At 43.3% G+C, this 25,233-nt stretch overlaps 1 protein-coding gene across 6 annotated transcripts in view; it reads right to left on the reverse strand.

The window, feature by feature from the left end:
* NRF1 (nuclear respiratory factor 1) overlaps positions 1 to 25,233 on the reverse strand; it is a 127,293-nt gene that overhangs the window by 9,054 nt on the left and 93,006 nt on the right. For 4 of the 6 annotated variants that reach the window (XM_018046932.1, XM_018046930.1, XM_018046931.1 and 1 more), the window contains one exon: positions 20,445 to 20,569. In XM_018046932.1, coding sequence (XP_017902421.1) covers positions 20,445 to 20,569 — 125 coding nt within the window. Of the gene's footprint in view, positions 1 to 11,068; positions 11,173 to 20,444; positions 20,570 to 25,233 lie in introns of all 6 variants that reach the window. The other 2 variants (XM_018046933.1, XM_018046934.1) reach the window with 1 other exon arrangement.

The raw sequence follows: 25,233 nt of genomic DNA on the forward strand, positions 1-25,233 counted from the left end.
AGACGGCAGCCCACTAGGCTCCCCCGTCCCTGGGATTCTCCAGGCAAGAACACTGGAGTGGGTTGCCATTTCCTTCTCCAATGCGTGAAAGTGAAGTTGCTCAGTCGTGTCCGACTCTTCGCGACCCCATGGTCTGCAGCCCACCAGGCTCGTCTGTCCATGGGATTCTCCAGGCAAGAGTACTGCTAGCAAACAGCAACCAAAACCAGAAGCAAAGATCAGTCTTATTTCACTGTTCTTGCTTCTGAGACTGATTCATTCCAAAAGCTCTAGAAAAGTTACAGACTTTACGAATACACTGAATACTATGAGTGGGACCTTCTTCCTGACTATGAGCAACTGTCCTGGGTCAGTGCTGGGATGGAGAGAAACTGGAAGAATTGTTAGAATTAAATCTCTTTCTTACTGGTTTATGATGTGTTTGGGTTACCTATGATGTGGGTCCATGTCCCACACTGTTGTTGAAACATTTTTTAGTATCATGGAAGATTTGCCCTAAAATAAAATGGAAAAGGACTCAAATGCAGAAATTCAAACTGGCTGACACTGCTATAACTGGAATAATCTTTTGAACAGAAACTGATTTTGTTCCCCTCTTTTACAATTCTTCACTGGTTTCCAATGGCCTGTGGAATATAAAGTCCAAATCCCTTTGGAGGTATTGCAGCCCTTCACATCAGCCCCTGTTGCTCAGTTAGTTCAGCCTGGTGATCCCCACCCACTGTACGTTCCAGGAAGGTGAACGACTTGATTGAGGCTCTTTCCACACCTGCCTCCATGGTGTGCACACTTTCTGACTTCTGCCTGGAATGACTGTCCTTGGCTTGTTCCTTGAATGGGCTTCTATTCTTCCTTCAGCTCTCAGCTGCAGTCTCTCCTCCTCCTGTCTGAGCTCCTCTTCTCCCAAGGGCCCACAGCACTTTGCCCTGGTCTCCATGGAGGAGGTGATGGTCATATACTTTATCACTGGTTACTTGTCTTATCTCCAAGGAAACTGTAAATTCCTTAAGGGAGAGATGGAATCTTCGTATTTAAGTCCCTAGCAATGAACAGGTGTTTTCTACACAGTTGAATGAAACCTGCCTTCTGAGATTGCACAGGTGTCTACCTTCCCCCCAACCCCGGGACAGAATGACTGATGTGGGTGAGCCTTCAGGTGATTAGGAAGTTTCCAGAAAAAGCAATACAGAAACAACTACATTCAAAGCTCATCCAAATAAAACCATTTTAAAAGATTTCGTATTCTGTACTTCACAGCTTGGGAAGGAGTAAATTTGGCCTTTAACAACTGGGTGATGACTCCCACACAAAGCCGTCTCGAGACTGAATGACTAGTGACAGCGACTTCATATCTAAAAAGCTCCTTGAAGAGATCCCATATACAGGGTATTTCATAACCTCGAATGCCTTCTCTACACACAGTTTCAGCCCGCCTCTACCTTAAATGCGTGCATTACCATTCCACTGTGAGGACTTTAGAATCTCACACACAGCCACTTTGACATGAGGTTAGATTAAATCGTCTCAGTGTCTCTGACCTAGCAGCCTTTATGTCCATGGCAAAGAAAGGGGGAGGGGGCTAGAGGCTTGGAAACCCAGTGCGCACTAAATCGGCCGGCTGCCCTTGCAAGAGAGATGATTAAAATGCTGAGGTTCAGTAATCAGGCCAGGATTGTCCCTGCATCTGCTCAGCCTGCCCCTGATTAGCCCTAATCTAGAAGGCGTATGTTAATCTCAGCTTGTATTCTGGGTCATTTCGATTGATTAAGCAACAGGAAACCTTTCCCATTCTACATTAGGGGCGTAAAGTTCTCCTTTTTGTTTTTCACAGAGACCCTGCAGAACCCTAGTAAGAAAGCTCTCCTGGCATTTGTACAGTGCTTTTCAAAGTCTTCTCACCCCCACTGCACAGCACTAGCTTCCTGCTGAGACTCTGGAGCAGCAGGCAGGGCAGGTATTCTTCCCTTTCACAAATGATAGGCAAGTCCTGTTGGCAGAACCATGGGCTTACCATAAAAGCACACACTTATAAAAACCTGGAGCTTTTAGTACCCCAATCTCTAGTACCTCATTTTTCAAAGCTGTAAGAAACCGTAGAGTTCTTCAGTTTAGAAAATCCAATCCCCTCCTTTCTTTAAATTCCAAAGCATACGGATAAAAAGTTTATTTAAACAAAACAAAACATGGACTGAGGGAGACTGAATGGCCGAGCCGGTGGTAAGGCAAGGCGCTGGGAGTCTCTGCAGGAACTGGCAAGCCTTTACCATTGACCGCTACAGCCAGCAGGGACCTGGAAGGGAGAGGACAGTCCCTTTTGGGCTCACTGCTGCCTCTCCTCTCAGGCTTCTTGGCATGGTTTACAGAATTGGCAAAAACGGGAAAAGAGGCCAAAAGAGCCTTGGGAACTTCAGGCCCCAGTGCAAGGGTTTCCTTGGCCAATAGCAAGTGAAAGTGAAGCTGCACAGTCGTGTCCAACTCTTTGCGACCCCATGGACACCAGGCTCCTCCGTCCGTCGGATTTTCTAGGCAAGAGTACTGGAGTGGGTTGCCATTTCCTTCTCCAGGATTCTTCCCGACCCAGGGATCGAACCCAGGTCTCCCGCACTGTAGACAGACACTTTATCGTCTGAGCCACCAGGGAAGTCCAATAGCAGTCAGCCCCCAAATCCTGGAGGAACTGCTGGCCCCAGAACAGAAAAGAGGAGACCTGACCCTGCTCTATTTTTCTACCAGTTGGGTATCATTCTTGAGCCCAAATGGTCAAATACACTCCTCTCATCTTAACAAATAGCAATTACATTCTTTTAGTTGCTCAGGCCCAAAACTTGGAAGTCAGGCCATCTCTGACTTCTCACGCAATTCATCAGCAAATTCTCTCGTTTCAAACATAAACCCAGAACACAGCCACATCGGCCGCTGATCCCCTGGGTGAACTCCTATCCTCTCTCGCCTGGACTACATGTTAGCTTCCCTTCAGATTGCCCTGCGTCAGCCCTGGCTCCAATGCACTCTCTGCTCCCCAGACAGAAGCCAGAGGGATCTTCTGAAACTTCCACACGATGGACATCGGGACACACATTCTGAAAATCAAGATATTTGCTTTTCCTTGTTTTCTGCAAAACGGGTTCTGCAGTGGTCTGTCTCTGAACGTGTCACGAGGGGAGGCTTTGTGGTAGACCATGGGCGCCAGCGAGAATAACTGAACGTTAGGGTCACTGCCCTGCACACTCTGGATTCATCATTCATGAGCTGATCTACTACTCTATTCCTGACCTCTTCTGAGGTAATGAGTTCCATCACTTACCTACCACGTGATGAATCTCTTTCTCTCACACACATATATGCATATAACTGGAATTTATTTACTGACGGGAATTCATTTATGGCACCGCACTCCAGTACTCTTGCCTGGAAAATCCCATGGACGGAGGAGCCCGGTAGGCTGCAGTTTGTGGGGTCGCTAAGAGTCGGACACGACTGAGCGACTTCACTTTCACTTTTCACTTTCATGCACTGGAGAAGGAAATGGCAACCCACTCCAGCCTGGAGAACCCCAGGGATGGGGGAGCCTGGTGGGCTGCCGTCTATGGGGCAGCACAGAGTCAGACACGACTGAAGTGACTTAGTAGCAGCAGCAGCATTTTGAGATCTGATGAATAAGTCTATACATCACAGTTAGCTAAATCTTGAGATATTGTTTGACAACAGCTACTCCAACTCCCCCCGCCTTTTTAGTGGCTCCCTACTAGGGGAAAATAAACTCCAAATAGCTAATAGATGAGGGATTGTATCAGCCTTTCCCACAAAGACTCTACCTTATGCCTTCATCACAACTGTACCCGTCTCCTCAGTATACCTTAGCCACCACATGTATTTACTCAGGCAGGTCTCTCTGCCTAGAATTACCCCTTCCAACCTATGTCCTGTTCTTTCCCCGTCTTTCAGGGGTTCCTCCAGACAGAACAGCCCACCAGGTTCTCTCCTTCCGGGGATTTTATTGCTTCACCACTCATTTGGCACCAGATCTGTGCTAACCTGTTCCCAAATAGTTACTGTTTTTCTCTATACAAACACTGCTTACTTAGATCTTGGCAGGACGATGTTCTCGAACAGTGAACAATTTGAACACAGTAGACGTTAATACCTGAATATGACAGTTGATCACGTTCTTCATGATTTTCAGAAACTTGATTACATTCCCCTTAGCTTTGGTCTCTGTGGCCCGAAGCCTTTTACTCCACTTTGGAATGAGTACCATTCTCCCCACAACACTCTTAAGGCAGCAGCCGAATGCTGTATGGCAGTTCAGGTGCATTTGATGTGAAGGTAGAACAGGTGCTTTTATTTCCATTAGCTTCCTAGTCAGAAAGAATCCTGGCTCTGCCACTTACAGGCTTATGAAGTCCCACTTTCCTCCTACATAAAATGGTAATTACTAATATTCTCAGGGTTATTGAGAACTAGATGTGCTGATGTGGGTAGAGTCTGGCACAGTGCCTGGCACACAGTAGGTGAACACTAAATGTCAGCTGCTTTCCCAGATGACTTGGAATGAGAAGTCTGATGAAGTCTGGCTAGGTCACAGATGTTAGACTACAGCTCTCAGGAAGCAGAAAGGAAAGCAGAGACAGTGCAGATCTCCTTTCAGCTGCGATCTGCTCCTGCCAGGAAGCACATCATTCGCCAAAGGCCTTCAAAGATGCAAAGATTAGAGATAAAAGCCATGAAATCAGGGCAGATGGACTGGTGGGCTGCTTCCTTTCTGAATGCAGCGATGGTCAGCACAGGCACTGGAACCACGTGATGACATATATGAAACAGCTGCCGATTTGGTATAGCAGTAAAGACACAACCTAGGCTAAACCACTAATCAATATTAAGACTGTTAACTATATGATCAGGGACAGTATGATATGATATCACCATGCTGATAAACTTCTAAACCCCAAAACTAATAGCACACGCTGGAGCCCAGCAGAGCTCAGAGCTGCAAGCCTAGTCAGGGTCACCCAGAACCACAGACTGCCCTCCCCCACCCCACGCCATGACAAGACAGAGCGGGACAGACAGCCTGAGGAAGAATGGGCCTTTCATTTGCTCTCACAATCTGGGAAACCTTTGGGAATTGTTGTTTGCTGTAACTGAACCTTTCAGTCCAAAGGCCTTTCTAGTTGGTCATAGAAATATCTTTTAGTTTGGGGAAAAACATTGATGGTTGTGAGAGAAAAGTAGCTAAACAAATAAGTTATCAAGTAAACATAACAGTTGGTGAAAGAGCAATAATTCTTAAAGCTGAAAGGAAAAATTCGCAATGTAATGCTTTCTGTGGTTTATGCATAAGAAAGTGAACTGTATGTATTAGGAAAATGCTGGCTTAAATGGGGTGCCTGTGACTGTCACTGGAAAGGAGAGGAATAAATAAGAAAGTGAAATCATCTATTGTTATTACCTAAGTTACTTCTGCAGTTTTTAAAGAGCCATCAAAAATATCTATAAGTGTCTTTAGGGAGGACAGGAAGGAGGGAAGTCCTTTAAAAAATCTTATCTCCAGGCATAGAAAGAAGTTACATCAGTGCCTGACATCTAAGGAAAGCCACTACTATATGAAGAAAAATAGGCATGGTGTGTCCTGACATAGAGATGGGAGAACATGACCGAAAACCAGGTGAAGAAGCTAGTAGGCAGCAGCAGGCAGATAAAGAGGCTGAGAAACACGAACAAGGACCACAGGGGAAGAGGACAGATGAGGGCGAGAAGATGAAGGTCATGAAAAGAGCAACAATGTCAAATGAAAAGGAGAGCCAGGTAACCCTCATAATAGTAAGACAAGGGAGAAATAGAAAAAGCATTTCTCTCTCAGTGGTTCTGTTTCTGCTATATTAGCTGCTGCCGGGACATTTAATCTTCCTTTTCCGTGTTTTTAAAGTCCATGGCTTTTGAGGGCATTTGAGGGATTTATGGATTAAAATATGTATTACATCTGGCAAGTACTGAATATTCTCATGAAGCCAATAGCAGACTCAGAGGTACCCTGGTGTAATAGGCACTTCTCAGCACCCAAGATCTTCTCTCCTCTGACCAGACAATCTCAACCTGCTCTTGGAAAACCCACTTTCTGGAATAACTTCCATAGCAGTGGCATTTTCTGGGTAGGGCAGTTTCACTGTGTCCTTAATCTTGATTTTGCAGGCCACAAGAAAACTGTCTTGCCTGCATCCCACAAGCCAAATGTTAAGAGTGAATTCACTTTTACTTTATTAGTGAATGTGTTTCAAAACATAATTTGGAGATATAATTTTACCATTCCCTCTTAAAATTACTAGAGTCCCCAGGAACATGAACGAAATCAGGGTTTTGTCCTTTAGTGTTCAGAATCACCGTGGGCTACATCCTGGAGACTGAAATCCCAATGTAAGACTGAACAAGCTGACTCCAATCCATGCTGTTCTGACCAAGATGGCTTTAAACCAAAAATGGCAGGAGAGAAAAGTGTTTAAAACTTGCAGGACATGTAGGTGCTCAGGAAGATGTCTGATCAGAGATGTACGGAGAAGGGCAGGAGCAATCTAGTAAAGTTCCAGAGATCACTGGAAGGGGATAGGGGAAACACTCCAAATCTCCAAAGTCTGTGTAGTAGACAAGGTGAGAACAAACCTTGTAAAGAGTTGGTATTTTTAAATATTAAATGCAGCCCATCTGACAGAAACCTCAGGAGAAAGTTACCAAGCTGTTTACCAAGAATTTGCAATAGTCGGGTGTAGAAATGGACCAATCAGGAGACCAACAGGTCTTCTTACCTAGAGTTAAGAATGGAGATTTATTTTTCTGTTATTATTTTCAAAATTTTTATTATAGAAAATTTCAAATAGGCACAAAAGGAGAGACTAGTGTAAGGACTCCCACCCCCTGTGCCTACCACCCAGCCCTTGCCTCCTCCATCTGAACAGGGACAGACAGGCAAAAAATCTGCCAAAGGTGCTCTCCTGATTTTCCAATGCCTCACTTAGCCCAATCTTGGAGCATCATTTGGGGGTTTCCCTGATGGCTCAGATGGTGAAGAATCCACTTGCAATGCAGGAGACCCAGGCTCAATCCCTCAGTCAGAGAGGTCCCCTGGAGAAGGGAATGGCTACCTACTTCAATATTCCTGTCTGGAGAATTTCATGAACAAAGGAGCCTAGTGGGCTATAGTCCATGGAGTCGCAGAGTCAGACATGACTGAGCGCCTCAGCAAAATTTGCTTTAGACACAGTCAGACACCTGAAGACAGCAGATTAGAGGTGGAAATAAACAGTTAAGGGGTCAGACGATCACAAAGAAAGAAATTTATCTTATAAACTTCATTTAAATTGAGTATTATTCCATCTTTCCTATGGACTGTAGTTAGCAAAACCAAACTGTTAATGGGGACAAGTTCTTTATAAAAGAATTCCAGCTAATAAAGGTAGAGGAATTTTCTAGTGTTATAGAGAAATCTCTAGTTTGAAAGTTTTAGTGAAATAATGGATCTACACAAAATCATTAATGGTTACTAAAACCACTGGGGCTTCCCTGATAGCTCACCTAGTAAAGAATCCGCCTGCAATGCAGGAGCTAAGCTAAGTCGCTTCAGTCGTGTCCAACTCTGTGAGACCCCATAGACGGCAGCCCATCAGGCTCCCCCGTCCCTGGGATTCTCCAGGCAAGAACACTGGAGTGGGTTGCCATTTCCTTCTCCAATGCATGAAAGTGAAAGTGAAGTCGCTCAGTCGTGTCTGACTCTTAGCGACCCCATGGACTGCAGCCTACCAGGCTCCTCCATCCGTGGGATTTTCCAGGCAAGAGTCCTGGAGTGGGCTGCCATTGCCTTCTGACCCCGGTTCAATTTCTGGGTTAGGAAGATCCCCTGGAGAAGAGATAAGCTACCCACTCCAGTGTTTTTGGGCTTCCCTGGTGGCTCAAAACCATTAGGTGACCAGGTGATGAGGACTGCAGAATAAAGGAATGCCACCACCCGTGCAGGCTGCAGTGGCTGGAAGGGTAGCCTCTTAAATCTACCCTCCGGCCACTTCCTTCTTTCCACAAAGATGAAGCCCCTGTGGTCTGTTCAGCACTCATTTGCAACAGGCAATTTGCCATACAGAGGCCTGACAATGACACAGAACTTTTAGAAAGCACTGGGCAAAAAGGGCCACCAGAAAGGGCAGCAGCAGGAAGTCTGCTTCCCATGCACACCGGTGCCTGGGGTACAGCGATGTCGCTGACATCTACCCGTGGGGTTTACAAATTCCTTTGGGAAACGTGCCCGCACACTGAGTGCTAATGATGCCCATGATATAAAGGTAGATCTTTATAGTCACCTCTTAGTTGAACCAAAGGAAGGATGGGTCATTTCCTCCACAGCGCCCCACTAAACTCTGATTTCATGCTGTGCTTTTCTTGTCACAGACTTATTTTCTAATCATGTCTTCTTTAAGCTAACATGAAAACTAATTTGTATTTCTTAAGTATGCAGCAGCTGGGCAGGGGGTGGAGGAGATGGTTCAGGCTTTACCCTGGCTTGCTTATAGAAACTGTCTAAGGATTTAAAATGTGTCATTGAGTGATTTGCATGACAGATATTGTGTGTATGGCAAGTAAGAGTTGACTATATTTACATTTATAAAACCAACAGGGCCATTTCTGTTTCATAGGGCTGCTGTGAGGATAAGTAACATTATATTTAAATGATATAAGTTCTTGAAAAAAGAGATACTGTCTAAATTTGAGGTAGTATGGGTGGCTCAGACGGTGAGAATCTGCCCACAATACAGGAGACCTGGGTTCGATCCCTGGGTTGGGAAGATGCCCTGGAGAAGGGAATAGCAATCCACTCCAGTACTCTTGCCTGGAAAATTCCATGGACAGAGGAGCCTGGTGGGCTAGTCCATGGGGTCACAAGGGCAGACACGACTGAGCGACTAACACACATACACATTGTTATTTCATAAGGGTTTTCTCCCAGGAGTCAAAGCCACCATGTAGTAGCTAACAGAGACGGACAAATGGAAGAAACAAGCTTAAAGGTCCGCCCTTACTCCCCAGACTTGCTGAAAATGGAAGATGCCACCAGCTCAGTGCTCAACCCCCAGGAATACTGTCCACGCCCCATGCTGTACACAAAATGAACAATCCATATACACACTCTTGGCCCCCAAGTGTTCACATGCCCTCTTGTCAATGAGAAGCTCTGTTTAATGAGAAAAGAACTCTTCAGGCAAACAGTGGGGCTGTGAAAGCTGAAGGAAGGGAAGGCCAGGGAGCAGGTCAGCTATAAGTGGACATTCCTAACATTAAAGTCTTTTCTCATAGTTGCAATTCATTTTTACTATCATTATTATTACTGTTTTTGCGAGAAGTTGGAGGGGCTGGGGAAAGGACACAAGATTCTTGGAGGAAAAATAATTTTAAGGTGAAAAGACAAAGATTATAGTCAAGAAACACCGCTGGAAGCTGGTCCAAAAATAATCAGGCAAGTTTCCTTTTCTCCTTCCAGCAAGGCTGAAATATTGGGGTGGTGACCAAAAAGTTTGTTCAGGTTTTTTCCGTAAGTCCAAGGCTCACTTAAGCACTCAAGACATTTCAGGAAGTTCAGACCAGTCTCTAAACAGTCCTGCCCATGAGAGCTCACTGTGAAGGTGGGCAGGGTACCTGTGCTCTGGCAGTAGGGTGGCTGCAGAGCACCTGAAACGTGGCTAGTGTAACTGAGGAGCTGGGCCTTTACTTTTATTTGACTTTAATTTCAACTTATAGAGGGCTAGAGCAAGGCTCTAAAACCTTTCAGTGAGCCAACTCCACACCTTAAGCATGCTTCAACTGCATACACACTGCAGAACATGGTAAGAGTTGCTTTTTGTTTAGATGGAAACTCAATCTGAAATTGGACACTCTGCATTCACCTAAAATATATTTTCCTGGCATTTCCCTTATTTACATCATAGCTTTTTTCTTTACTGCCCGACCCCATCAACTTATGTTGACATATCCTACCTCCTGGGTGCCTAGGTGAGAAACTTTGCCAGCACTGGAGAGCACCACAGTAGAGCTACATTATGGCACCACAAGCAGCTGGGGGAGGCTGTTTGGGCACAGTCAGAGAACTGCTGGCCGCCTTGGTGAGCCAATCTGATAGCAGGGCTTTGCAGTCTCGCTCAGAGCAGTGTCTCAGTTTCCATACTGAAACCCCTTCAATGATTCTCAGATCCATTTGCTAGCTTTACAACAGAAAAGATGTTTCTATCAGTTTTACTTTCGAAAACCCCATTTAGGCTCTGAAAATCTCTCAATTGGGGCCTTTCTAATAATGAAGATTTGGTATAATTATAATGTCACAGGCAATCGTGCTGACAAAGCAAAACCAGTATGTCTCCTCGCTGGGCCTTTGCTCTCAACTCTGACCAACAGGAGGAGAAAAGAGGCTTTGTCAGGAGCAGATGCACAGCGGGAGGCCCCGGGAAAGCAGACCTGCTGAATGAAGCAGGTGCCACTTAGACATTCACTTTACTGACTCCAACCACAACCTTCCTTTCACTTGATACCCTGCTCTCGGCAGGAGGATGGGGAAAGAGCATCACACAAAGAGGAGGCATGTTTATCCTGTTCAGATTACTGCTCTGCTAGGCTGCTGCTGCTGCTAGGTTCTGCACATTTGCTCTTTATTAAGCAAATGGTAGAGCTGAGAAGCGAATCCCTGTATTTACACAGGTAATCTGAGAGCCAGAAGGGCCCCAAAACCATAGTGGCTGTGATGTGCAGGCTATCAGAGTTAGTAACAGTGTGCTGACATTCCTTCAAAATCCTAATGCAAGCATAAATAAAAAGAGGAAAGTACCTTTAACCAAGAACCTTAAAAACTTTACTCGGTAAGAATTTCTCCTGTTATGATAATCTAGTTCTTATGTGAACAGTGATTAATTCCCCTTTTACATGCTTAATTAAAACCGCTTTTTCATCCACATATTGAATAGTAATGACTCCAATTAAACTTGTCCAATTATGGCTCTAGATTTGGTATGCAGAAAAAAAAAAAAATCCCTTTACAGAATATTACCTGCAATGACAGGCACCAAGATTCTGTCTTGGTTACAAGGAGCTGGAATCATCTAAGACCAGAATCTGTCTTTCGAATACAAAGACTCAGAAAGATCTGGGGACCTAAAGGGAAGGAGAATGAGATAACGAAACATGTAACTTGGCCTTGAGGACACTGGAGGTGGAGAGGATGCCGTGGTCAGTGGTGTCTGTCTGCCAGATGGCGGGTACCTTCTCGGCAATCTCTGCCCTGAAGCCGTGACCTGAGAGTCCTCTGCCCAGAACGTCCCTAACTTGTCACGTTTCCCCAAGCTGAGAATACCAGATACAGACCAACCTGGCTTCACACGTGTGCTAATTCCCTCTGGGGTCCCAAGGAGGCAACTCTGAAGACATTCAGCTTTCAATACAGAAAACACCTCAAAGCATCTGAAGGACCTGGGCATGGCTCAGATGAGTACTAAGAATCGAGATCAATGTATAGGGGTCACTTCATTGTAAAGGCCCTATCTTTCTCTGAAGGGCCTCGATTAGTAGCAATTTCTTGTGTAAGATGATGAATCCCTGAGGCCACCCCAGTTTATGACGGTGTAGAGGAGATGACACATCCCCTTTGAATTTGCAGACTCTGCAAGGAGAAAGAGGACTCTAAATATCACAATGATACTTTCTTTTTCTTTGGTTGTGCCATGTGGCTTGTGGGATTTTAGTTCCCTGGTGAGGGACTGAACCCAGGCCCTCGGCAGCGAGAGCACTGAGTGCTAACCACTGGACCAGCGGGGAATTCCCCACAGTGACACTTTCAAGAGGCAGTTCTGCTCCTTCGGAATGTATCCACAGGTCAGCATCTTTGCAGGAGACAAAGGTACCGAAGAACACCAAAACTAAAAACTCCTTGAGCTGTATAGGCAATGTCTGATGAGTGACAGAAAAGACTTGGTACTTCTGGAGAGCCAGGTCTCAGTTTTGTCTGCCCCAGCATGCCTCAGGGATACAACCTTTGTCTGTTAGTGCCAGAGGCTTTCTGAAGCAAGGATTCTAGTGTGAGATTCATTTCCTTCTCCCAGCTCACTGTACCAGATACTAAGAATGCATCCCAGAGGTGTTATGAGTGAACCCTCTGAAGACTAAATCCCTTCCCATTCAATGTGAGTGTTTAATAACAGTAATAGTAGTAGTAGCAAACAGTTATTGTATGCTCACATTGCCATCAATGTATATCCTGGGGGATGGAGATCGAGGTGTCAAAAAAACTGCTACTTCACTCTGAGAGCTATTCTGGAAGGCATTTTGGACCTCAGATCATAATGAAGCGGGTGGGGAAGGAGGACAAACCTCTATGCTACGAAAGGGCTGGATGAGTAACATACATGAGACAGAACTATAACCCTCTTTGGATTCTAGAATCAAGAGCGCCATCACACATCTCCATGTTCCCATTTCTCAGAAGCAGCCATGTTTCATTGTAAAATCTGGAATTCATCCAATGGTAATGGCTTCTTTCAGACTGTAACCCACAAGGCTCTGAAATACTTCATCCTTTCGAGGGTCATGATAAGTCCATTAGCATACCTGCGTTGAAAATGGCTACAGCTGAGAAAGAGGAATTTGCACTTGTGGAGCATCCAAGTGGAAATGGGCAAGTGGCCTTGGTTGTGAATAAAGGGACGAGAAAGTGAGTCTAGGTGTCGCCATTGTTTCCTGTCTCAGATTTTCCTGCTCAGGACTCTGCAATGCACAAAAATAGGCCAGCTCTTCTTGCAACCCTCTGCCCAGCTGTTTACTGGCTGCGGATTAGGAGTCACGTGGCAGTTTTTTTTTTTTTTTTTTTTAGCAAAGCTTTGCTGTCTCTGAGCTGAGAAGGTCACTGGGAAGGAAGGCTTATGATGCATTTCTGTTGCCCTCCCCTGTGCAGGGTGGCACAACCTGCCAGAAGGCCACAGGGCTTTTGCTGCAGTCTTTAGAGCAGTGCTGTCTAACAGAGCTTTCAGCAGTGGTGGGGATGTTGCGTATCTGTGGCCATTAGTAGTCACTAGCTGCATGTGGCTATTTAAATTTGAATGTGAATAAATTAAAATTAAATAAAAAAATTAGTACCTCAGGTCACATATAGCTAACTGAGCACTTGGTGGCTAGTGTGACTGAATAACTGAATTTTTAATTTTATTCAACTTCCATTTAAATTCAAACAGCTACATACAGCTAGCAGCTACCGTACGAGGCACACCTTTATTTTAAGAAACTTTTGGCTGCACCATGCAGCTGGCGGGATCTTCACTCCCTGACCAGGGACTGAGTCTGGGCACTGGCAATGACAGGTCGGGTCCTAACCACTGGATCGCCAGGGAATTCCCAGGATATAACTTTAGATCTTGGGTTTTGATGCCATTTACTTGTTTGCTTCTGTTAAGACTCATCATGACACTGACTTCTAAAGTGAGCAATGCATGGCTATGACCATTCCTCAAAACAAGCCTGAAATACAGTGAGCCACACCAAGTAACAGTTTGGTCAGATACAGTAAAGATGATGGTTTTCATCTGTTTTATACCATCTTTACTTTCTCGGTTGAGCGGATTGGCAAAATGGAGTGAAGTAGGGGGAAAGAGCCCACAGAGGCAGTACAAAGAGTCCTGGAGATTTGTGTTTGGTTTCACCGTTTAGCAGCTGAGTGACCCTGGGCGAGTCCTAGTGTAGCTGCCTCTACAGAACAAGCTATAAGGTCTGTTCTACCCACCTTCCTGGGTGAAGGGAGGTCAATGCAGAGTACTTACTTAGTCAACTGTAAGGTGGTGGCAGTGGTAGGGCTAGTAGTAGGAGTGTTGATTAAAAAAAAAAAGAAAAGGAAAGAACGTACGAAGAAAAGAAAAAGATGAAGGCCCTAAATAATAATGTTTAATGCACACTGTCAAAAGGCAAATAAGGTAAATAGGAGTGAAATTGAAATAAATTATTTTCCCAGTATGACATCTACCAACATGTTTCCCAGAATGAAGATGAATCATCTTAGGAGAAACGCCAATGCCTTGGCTTGGTCTGACTGACACCATCCTAACATTTTAGCTTCCCCTCAGGTCTCCCTGTCAGTGGAAAAGAGGGCCATTTACTTTACAGGATGGCGGCCTGAAAACCCACAGCTCCTGCTCTCAGGGGGCTTGCAGCGTGACGCTCTCACCTCACACACACAACCCTGGGGCTCAGGGGCTCACTGCTTCCAGTCTAGGAGGCACTGAACTTCCCACTTTTGCGTTAAAGGTACAGACAGTCTCACAGTGTCAAAGTAACAACAGTTATTTTAAAGCTATTATCATGCTTTATGGTGACTGAATATGCACATTTACAGTAAAACTTTACTTAATACAGTTTACTTATTTAAACTTTAAAATACTGAGGCAAAGAGTGATTTAGTGCACACAAGAATGGCATATACACATCTTTTGGAGGCTGCAACACTGACATATTTCCTAAGTTAATTAATACTTCCATCTTCACTGACTCTTCTAGGAACAAGTCCATATATTAATGGGTCCAGAAAACGAGGACCATAGGAAAAGGGAGAAGGTGAGATGTATTTTATAGTTTATCAAGATAAGCATGGGCACTTTATCTCTTATTCTTGAAGATGAGCTGGAACAAAAGGACACACTGCAAATAATAATGGATGATGGTGGTGGTGATAATACAAAAAAGTGAGAAAAAAAGTCACCCTTTGTGATGGAAGCTGAAATGCTGCTGGAAAAGAACAGCAGCCCTGGACCAAGGAAGGTGATATAACCGATTGCAGGAGCCATTAAACAACGTCACCTTCAATTTCCTTCCCTCAAGGTTATAGAAAACACTCCCATCTATTTCCATTTTTACAGTATTCAACTCTGGAGCATAAATCCTTCAGCTGTGTAAGGTAAGCACTGGGACCTGTCCTATAGACAGGAAAACTGGGTCTACTGAACAGTACTGTGCGCTCTGAACCACTTAATGTATTTGGGGGGATGCTTGAGAAGAAACTGATGCTGGCAGCTAATAATAATTTCACATTTATGAATGATGTATCTATGTGCCAAGCACTATGCTAAGTATTTCACAGGAATCTCTCTGTTTAATGCCCTCGACTACCTCATGAGCATGGAAGTATTATCATCCTAACTAAACAGCTAAGGCTTAAGGAACTTGCCTGAGAGCACAGAGCTCAGCAGTGGTACAGCTTTCAGAGGACCCATCTAGGCCTGAAGGTCCTCCCACCTCCCCTGTCCTTCCTTTTATTCTCCGTGCCACACCAGATACCCTCCGTGACCCTAGCCACACTTTCTATGGTAGAGGTTCTGCATCTCGGTGGGGGGTGGGGAAACAGGAGCTCTCTCTGATCTGCTTGCACATCTGATCAAAGCTGCAGATCCCAGATAAATATAAAACTTTTGTGCAGAATTTTTCGCGATCCACAGATCCGAGTTAAGCATGCCCTAAGGTTTGTATAATACACATAAAGCAAGTTTCTACAGAAAGTTGCCTGCTGCAGGTCCAGCTGGGCTGATCTCTTTATAGTAAGTACAGGATGGACCTTTCAGCCATCCTGTCTCACTTGGGAGGCCTTGCTGGATAGGAATGTGTGTTCTAATCTCTCATGCAAGGACCCCACTCAAAAGTCCTGCTCCCTTATCTGAACTCTATGTTACTGTCCTTCCTTATCCATCTACTCTTTTATCCCCTTTGCTAAAAATGCCAATTAATAAAAAAAAAAAGTATCCCAGTGATCATGGTGAGATTAAATTCAACTGGGAAAACACATGCATATTTTTAAAAATTTTTAAAAAGGCTAAAGAAAAACAAGGAGGCGAAAAAGTGATGACATGGTCAGTGTGAGAGGAAGATCAAGGTTTTTTTCTGAAAGAATTTGAAAACTGATTTAGTGTGATCTGGCAGTTGGAATGGATAGAGAATGTACATTTGTTTAGAGGGCAGCAAGACTGAGCGGGGTCCTCAGGTTGTAGGAAATTATGTTGATGAATCTGGGGCAAGAGTCAACAGTAGCAAGGCTGTTGCCAGGCCAGGCCAGAACAAAGAGGGGCAGGTGGTACTGAAGAGAAATGAGAAGGGCTGCTCCTCTGTATGTGATATAAATGCCTTGTAACAACCAGCTTCAGTGTTCAGAAGACCAGCCCTCCAGCCCACTTCTCTTCATGTAGGGCATGGGGAAGGCAGCTGTGTCGGGCAGGACAGTCTCTGGTGCTGGATAGTAGAGAAGATGTACTTTAAGAGCACTTTGGGGAATGAAATCAAGGGCTGGAGGCAGAGCCAAAGGGAAGGCTGCAGTGAGCAGGAGGGGAAGCAGTGGGCTAGTCAACTTGCTCCAGGCAGAAATGTACACCCCACCCCCCCAAGCTCTTTCCCACATTCCCCAACCGTACCACCTTGGTCTGTTTCCCTGGAGACAGGTGGGGAGACTGAAAGAGCCCGGGCACATACTGAAGAGCAGCAGGAGGGCTTGGGCAGAGGATTCTGAGGAAACAACTCTTCACCTGAGTTTACCTCCTTCTGACCATGATCTACGTCTCCCTAAACAAGTTCCCCTCATTCTAAACAGCACCTACCCGGGAATTCCTTGGTGGTCCAGTGGTTAGGACTCTGAGTGTTCACTGCTGGGCCCAGGTTTGCTCCCTGGTCAGGGAGCTAAGATTCACATTCTTATGCAATGCCATATACCAAAATAAATTCAAGATATTTTATAGTATTTAAAATAAAAATTGAATTCATAGAACTGGCATGTAATTAGATATTGACCTGATTTGGGTGAAAGAGAAACAAGGAAATAAAAGTGAAAGTAACAGAAATGAAATAAACTGGGAAAAGCTTGCAACACACACAATAAAAGGATTATATCTTTCTCCTACTGATTTGGAGAAACTCTTTATATATTAAAGACCTCAGTAGAAAAATGGGTGAAGAACACAAACAGACAAATACTAATATATATATGTGTAGATAAAAACATGGAGAAAAAAGTAAAAATATCTTTCACTAATATTAAAAAATACAAATTAAATAAAATTCAACTTATTGCCTAACAAATAGGTATACACATACAAAGTAAATTATACTAATATCTAATGTTGGTGAGGAGTAACTCAGCAGGTTCTAAATAGCTCTGTTAGAAGTATTAGGAAGGATAAGCTATGCAGACAGCAAAGATTCATAGGTATGGGCAAGATTCTGTACCAAGATGAACACTGCTATTTATGTTGTAAAAAACTACCAATAACCTAAATTACTGACAATAAGGGACTGATTATTATGATGGATAATATGATGATATATTAGCAAGTATTAAAGTGATCTTTTCAAAAAACATTTAGCCAGATGAAAGTGGTTAAGATATTTCAAAACAAGTTATAAAATAGTACAACATGATCCTAATTAGATTAAAAAATTTATGAATGGGGTGGGGGAGGCTATATTTAAAAAACTCAACAAAAACAAAAACAAACCCTCAAGAAACATTGTGTGTAGGGGGATCATAGATGAGCTTTATAATCAGGATCAAAACCACCACCCCCCTCCAAGAAAATGCTACGGCTCCCCTTTTTTTCCTGTGATATTGTTAGAAAAGTGCCAACCATTTTAGAAAACACTGATCCTTTCTAAGCAACTCTGATAAGAAGCTTGATGGACAATAGCTGAAGCAGATGATTCCCATTACCTTTACTGATTAACCATGAACTCCAGTTATTTGTTTTGCTTTTTTCCCCATCTCGATTTTTGTCATTTTGTTGTTGTTGTTGTTGAAACAGGGAGGAAGATAAAAGATCTGAAGTGGTCCTGAAGTCCATTATTAGCAAAGGGGGTTCTAGGGTACAGAGGATGGTAGAGAGAAAGGAAACCAATGGGCAATTTAAAATTGTACAACCTCTTAAGGTGTGCTGTGGGGGTAAAGCAAGGGATAACTGTGTTAAAAAGAAAAGAAAAAGGTAAGGAAAGAACTCAGCCAGAGCCCTTTCCCAGCCTTACACATTTTGAAGAGAAAGGGACCTGTGAAAACCTTTTAATTGAACCAAATCATGAAACACCATCATAAAAGACAAAAGGCTCATTTATAACTATTTAAAATGAGAGAACACAAATGAAATAGAGTGATGCTAGTGCTTGAGTGGTCCCTTTAGTGTCGGGGTGGGACAGGGTCCAGGAAAAAGGAGAAGGCTTCAGGTACGAGGTCTTTGTCAGGTCTGCCTTGATGCCACTGACTGCCCAGACCATCTCGCGCTGGGTACTGTGCTCTAGCAAGCTTCATACACAGTGGTCCTCCATCCCTGGTAGTTCCATCCTAGAAGACGCTGAAATTCTTGCTTCGGGCCTGAACAGGCCAATAACCACACTGTTCTTTCAAGAGTCATCTGCTAGTAGGATTTTTATTTAAGTCACGCTCTGGAATCTGGGATGTATTTTTTTTTCTCCCCAGTTGTGTCTGTTACCAAACAGCTACTTGTTCTGCTATCTGGTTCTTCCTGGTAACAAACAATTCTTGATAATGCATTTGGTCTACTGGCAGATACCATAAGCTTGTCATCACAGAAGTGACAAACAATGCCAACATGACACAATCTGGAATAATGATGAAAAAAGAACTCTTGAAAGTCCAGACAGACAAATTAGTTGGTTAAATGAGAATAATTTGGTTGCAAGTCCCAGAGTAAATCCTACAGGACTCTGGGTAAAAATGTTAGAAGACAGAAGAAGGTGCATCAGAACTACTTGGGTCATACCCAATATTTGATTCATCTTCTGAACTGCCAAGGCATAGACGGCCTAATATTAGTAGGACGTGGCACAGCTCGATGGTCTGATTTGATGGCTGAGTAGACCTATCTACTTGGCGGGAGACCCACAGAGGTCTTACACTTACCTATTAACTCCTCTATCTGAAAAGGTGAGCCTAGGGAGGAGGCAGAACTACAAAGCAGTCTCTGTTTGCTCAGACAGGTCAAGACCATTTGAAGGGATAACAAAGTCTCCCATAAAATCCATACTGGGAAGTATTTTTAGCAGTTTCATAGTGAACAGGGGTAGTTTCCAGGCGGCACTAGTGGTAAAGAGCCCGCCTGCCAGTGCAGGAGATGTAAGAGATGTGGGTTTGATCCCTGGGCTAGGAAGATCCCCTAGAGGAAATGGCAACCCACTCCAGTATTCTTGCCTGCAGAATTCCATGGACAGAGGAGCCTGGTGGGATATAGTCCATAGGGTCACAAAGAGCTGGACATGACTTAGCATGCATGCACGTATAGTGATAACAGCAACTGCAATTCAGAATGTGACATAATCAGATATCCTGTCCTTCTCCATTTAAGGTAGATGAGGACTCAGATGTGGGACAGAAAAAGATAAAAAAATAAGAGTAGGATTCTAGCTAAAGAGGGAGGATTTCCTTAATTCCAACTATGGTTCATTTCATCCTGAATATACATGGCTATAAGATGCCACTCATGCCACTACGGAAATGTCTGCCTAAATAAAAGTATGTTATTATCTATCCTCTTTCTAGGACTTTAAACCACAGGTCTCCAAAACCATAGAGTAGTTAATTTGTCCTACTTTAACATTATATGTACGTTTTAAAAGCTCAATAAACAGTTGCACAGAGTCGCACAGAACAGGGCTGGTCCTCCTGTTGACCAGACTTCTGAGGCACTTTCCCAGGCAGCCCAGTTTTGATAACTGACTCCCAGAGCCTGCTGAAATGGACTCAGAGAGCTGCCCTGGAGCTGGAAATCCCTGTCAACGTATTTCTGTGAACTTTATCTCTTTTGTTTATTCAGGATAGCACCAACATCCAGAAAATCAAAGAGCTGGGAAAGAAGGGCAGAGTAGTGGCATGTTATTGGCTCAATCCAGAGGTCTTTGGTGGGGCCGCACTGAACAGGAAGCAGAACCCATAGCATCAACCAGAAAAGCGCCTTTATCACAGCCTGCTGGCTGACCTTGATATCAGATGGTGCTACCTTTCTCAAGATGGTCAGAATATTCTTTGTTACCACAATGCACTCACCCACAGGCGAGTCTCTGCTCTAGTAAAGGACACTCCTCTACACCATGGGAGAAAAAAGATAAAATGCACCTCACAGAAAAATTTTAAATCCTTCTCAGCAAGTCCTGTCACAGCAAACAGTTACTTCTCAAATAAGCCATTCAGTTAGGTAGCCACTATTTTGACTCCTTCCTCCCCTACAGGAAACCCAAAGTCTCCTACTAGGCAAAGAAATCAGAGGCTCCTAGAATTTTTCTAGGTATCAACTGCCTACCAATATAAACTCAAAGTTCAACTTCATTCTGAAGGGCTTGTTGTCAGTCATGTCATGAAGGTTTCAGTGGAAACAGGGAAGAAGTTCGATAAAATATTCATGCTCTCTTACCATTAGCATCTTGGACTCCAGTAAGTGCTCCGACAGCTGCTGCGGTTTCCCCAGACAGGACGATCTGTCCCCCCCCTTGCAAGGTGGCCTCGGCCAGGGTGGCGACAGCATGGGCGGCAGCTTCGCTGTGGGTACAGGAACAGGAGGGGGATGTGTGAGGCGAAGGAAGGAACAGTGCTGCAGCAAGACAAACCAACTTTCAACCCTTCCTAGGATGGTTCCCTGATCCATGTTTGAGAGCCTCCCAACAAACAAGGGATTCCAGTGTTACTGAGAGAACCAGAGCAATTTTTAAATGGTAATAGTAAATAGCTAGAGAAATGCCAAGTCTTTCATACTTATACAGCTAGAGTGAGGCCTTTCTTTAAACCTAGGAAATGGGTGTTTGAGGACAGAAGGCACTCCTTCCCAGTCTCTTTGTTATCAGTATCAACTGAGTGCTTGCAAGTCACAGTGGGAGCTCTGATACAAAGCCACAATGCAAAAGCCATTTTGGTTGTCGATCACAAGGTTTTCTTTTTCTCTTTTCTCTTATACAAGGAGGACCATCTGAAACTGCCCTTTTACGGCCAAGCATGGATGATAATAGGAGGAGTCAGAAACCTGGGTTTTTTATTCAATTAATATTAAATAACAACTGTTCACTACTCTATAACATATATGAGAAAAGAATCTAAAAAAGAATAGGTATATGTATAATTAAATCATTTTGCTATATACCTGAAATTAATACAACATTGTAAATCAATTATACTCCAATATAAAACAAAAAAATTAAAATATACATAAAAATATATTAAATAATAACAACTTGATTTACATCCATGATTCCAAATACAGAGTAATGGTTGACTGGTATCTTGCAAAGTTCACCCCTTCCTTTTGCCTCATGTATATGTAGGCAACACTAAATTAACACTTAAAAGTTTAAATTATCATTATAAGCCCAAACTCCTTGACTCAAAACTTAATAATCTTCCTTCACTACAAAGCAAGCACTTTGTAGAACAGAAAGATATTAGCCATCTCTTTACACACTATTCTAACAGTTTGTATCCCATTTTCTTTACTGTATACATAAATATTCATTTTTACTGATTCTGTGATGATACAAACTATAAAATGTATTATTACTGTTTTACGTCCCAATAAGAAAGAAAAGTTCCTGTGAATTCCCTGGTGGTTCCCCTGGTCAGAGAACTAAGATCCCCAAGCCACGTGGTGTGGCCAAAAAAAAAGTTCCTGATAATTGTAATCATAAGATTATAGTTTACCATCCAAACTTCAGAGATGTTAAAATATCAGGTGCTGAGGGAGAGCAAGCAATGAAATACTAGATAAATTCAGCACCTCTCCTGGGAAAGTATCAGGTACCACTTTGCAAAGGTACTGAGGGAATATCAAAAGTGGGCCTGGAGGAGAGAAGGTGGCATCACTTATCAGAGGTGGACAAAGTTCTGGGTCACACACTGCCTAAGCCAGTGGATTCAGCTTCACTCTATAGGTGCAGACTTTGCTGTAACTATGGCAGTCATCTTGAGGGCAAAGGGCTGTGGACTGCCAACATGCAAACACGTCATGACTGCAGGCAAAGCAACATGTACCACACCTAACAGTGTCACGTCCACTTAAGAAACTCAACAAGCAAGTAAAGCAACTGACATAACCATTCTTCCAGGGAAGGCTTCTTTAACACTATAAGGATTTTAGGAAGAAGTTCTAGAAGTCCAATGGACAAAAAAGTTTCATTGAATAGGAAACTCTCCCCTCTTGCTAACTTGCTTTGCTTTTCAAATTATGTGTGTTTAAAAAGTTATTTTTCTCTGATAATAAAATGCATGTAGAAACTTGTAAAAATTTCATTAAGTACAAAAGAAAATTTTAAAACATTGAGTTACTTTCCTAATAATCTTAAACACTTTAACCAGATAGTCAAGATCATACTATATTACAGTTTTATCGCCTGCTTTTCTAACTTTGTATTTCCTCATGTAAATATTCTTTGACATTTGTTCAAAATAATAAGAGCAAAATTGCTGATTCCCCCCACTTTCCTAGTTGCTCAGCTGTGGATGTTTTTAATTTCCAGCCTTCTTTGTCTGACTTAGTCCAAGATATTATACATTTCAAATTTTTACTTTCTTTATAAAAAAATCTGGGGATGGAATTGAGGTTGAGCAAAAATGTTGGACAGAATCAGAGCTTCCATACAGCCCCTTTAAAAGTCAAGATCAGTCCCTATGCTAAAGTGTATTTCAGATCTGATATCAATAGCCAGTCATTCCACAGTACTTGTAACATGAATTCAGAGGCAAAGTGGACCCTTGACCTGGAATTACTACTAAGGCTACTCTTTACATTTTACAAGGTAGATTTTAATTTTAGGGTACATCATAACTATTTATTAGAGATGGTAAAACAAATGATTATTTAGTGCCTAAGACTCATAACTTTGCATATTTTTCTAAGAAACTTGTGTCAGATAATACTACCAGACAATTCAACAGTGTTCAGCTATCACTTATTAATGATAAAAATATTTAACACTCTGACCTGAGACTTCATGGAAAGCCAGAAAGTAGTCTTTGGAAAAGGCTTCAACTGTGTGGTACTCTGAAGAAGAAAGCTGGTTTTTGAGAATTGTTTATATGGAAATAGGAGCTGTGTTTATAGGTCACCTCAGCAACTGCTCGTTCCCCACAGTTTTTTTTTAATCACAATCTACAATAATCTTATTTCTATGACCATCAAAGGTGCTGTCCTGCCACTCTTGGATGCACGCTTCCAGTATGGGGTTTCACAGGCTCCAAGGGGGAGAACAGCTACCCAAGCCCTGACCTGGAAGAGGCCTAGTATCCAGTCACATCCATTTTATGATGTCTGAAAATCTAAATAATTGAAGTCGTTTTCTTTGATACCTTTCTAAAGTATGTTATGCGAGGAGAAAAGCTGTGAACCAGTAATGACTAAGGCAACCTGGGGAGCCAGGGATGAGTGGTCTGATGGGGATGACAGGTCTACATGTTGGTGAGGTTACTTACTGCATGCCCCGTCAGGGGTCAGGGGCAAAGCAGTGACGGATGAATCTTTCACCTGGAGCATGAAGACAATGGTGCCGCCAGTGGTCAGCAGACAGTTATTTCCAAATCTACTCTAACCACTTACACTAGACTTCATGGGAAATGATCAAATGATATGCTGCTAGAAAGATTACCTTTACTTAAAAGGTGAATCAGGATCAAAATGTCACTAAGCCACCACTTCACAATTTTTTAACAAGTCATTTCTAAACCAGAATTACAATGAGAAATTTCCATCTCCCCCATCTTCCATCAACTTTTTATCTGCAAGTGTCTAACTTTCATCTATAGGAAAAAGAGGCAGCTGCACATTCTCTGCACTTCATTTCCAGATAGGATTTCTGAACTAGGTTGTCCATCCCACGTTAGTGGACAAATGAACACAAATCCATATATTAAAGCCATGCTTTGTTTTAATAATATCTCTAATTTTAAGCCAATGTTTTCCTTTAAAAAATGGAAAGAGTAAATTGTTCTTTAAAAATAGGATTCACTTCCTTTTTTAAAGCCAAGCCTCTTCACTGAAAAGAACAGCAATTCCAACTTTCTGGGGCATTTCTCTTCCAACAGCACTGAGTCACAGCACTATACACAGTAGAGATGCAGTAAAAACCATCTCCCTGTCAACTACACAGCACACATTTATAGGAGGGCAAACATTGATTCAGTCTACCCATATTTATCATGCATCTCTATGCACAAAGACTGTACTGACTCTGCAGGACCTAGAATGTAAGTCTAGGGCGACTTAAACCAACAGACTGAAACCTGAATCACTGTACTGCGACAAGCAAACGGTGACTTCACTTCCTTTCTCGTTGGCCTGTTCAGGGTGAACAGTGTTTTTTTTTTTTTTTTGAGTTGTGATGCTCTGCTTTTCATTTGTTCATTTTGACTCTCTATCTCCTTCCTAGGAGTACTGATTGATTCTGTATTTTGAAAATAATTAAAATTCACAAGTTTCCAGGGTATTCAATGATGATTTCTCCATACCCCTTTCAAGTTATTGTAAAGCCAGGGTGGGCGACAGGTTGTGACCCCAGGGCCCTCAGTCTAACTTGCTATACAAAACTGCTTACAGCATGGCTGGAAAAAAGAAGGCCTGTTCTGCACCTGTCCTGACCGCCTTTCCCATTAGCAGCTGAGGGAGCCCTTCTGTCTTGTGCCCCACCTGCCATTCCACGTGGCCAGCCTCTCTCTCTTTAGTCTGTGCCCACACCTGCTGCTTACAGTGCAGCAAAGGTGCAGGTGACTGTTAAGAGAACCAGGCCTGTTCCACCTGCACCTGAAAGAAATGGCTGGAAGAGAGCAGCTCTATGAAATCGTTGTTACCACAGGAACTAAGACCAGATTCACAGTGTATTTTTCACCAAGATGACTTCCAGCAACAAATTCTGTGGAGAGGCTGGGAATGGGTCTCATCCCACAGAGAAGCAAACACCAAGGGCTTCTGTTTCAAGCCCAACCCTCCTGACATTAGACAGTGATAACAGCTCCTGGAATTAGGAGACCCTGATGTTTCCCTAACAGCCTGCAATATCTAGTCATCACTGCCAGGCTTGGTTTCTTCACCTCCAGCAGAGGCTGCCAACACACCATCCCCCAACACTCACTGGGACCATGATTGCAAACAGATTTCAACATCTCTTTACTCCTCCTTCACGCCATGGTGAACCATATTCTCCTTCCTTTGGAGTAAACACTGTAGC

Source organism: Capra hircus, chromosome 4 (genome assembly GCF_001704415.2).
Source record: "Capra hircus breed San Clemente chromosome 4, ASM170441v1, whole genome shotgun sequence".
Lineage (NCBI taxonomy): Eukaryota > Metazoa > Chordata > Mammalia > Artiodactyla > Bovidae > Capra > Capra hircus.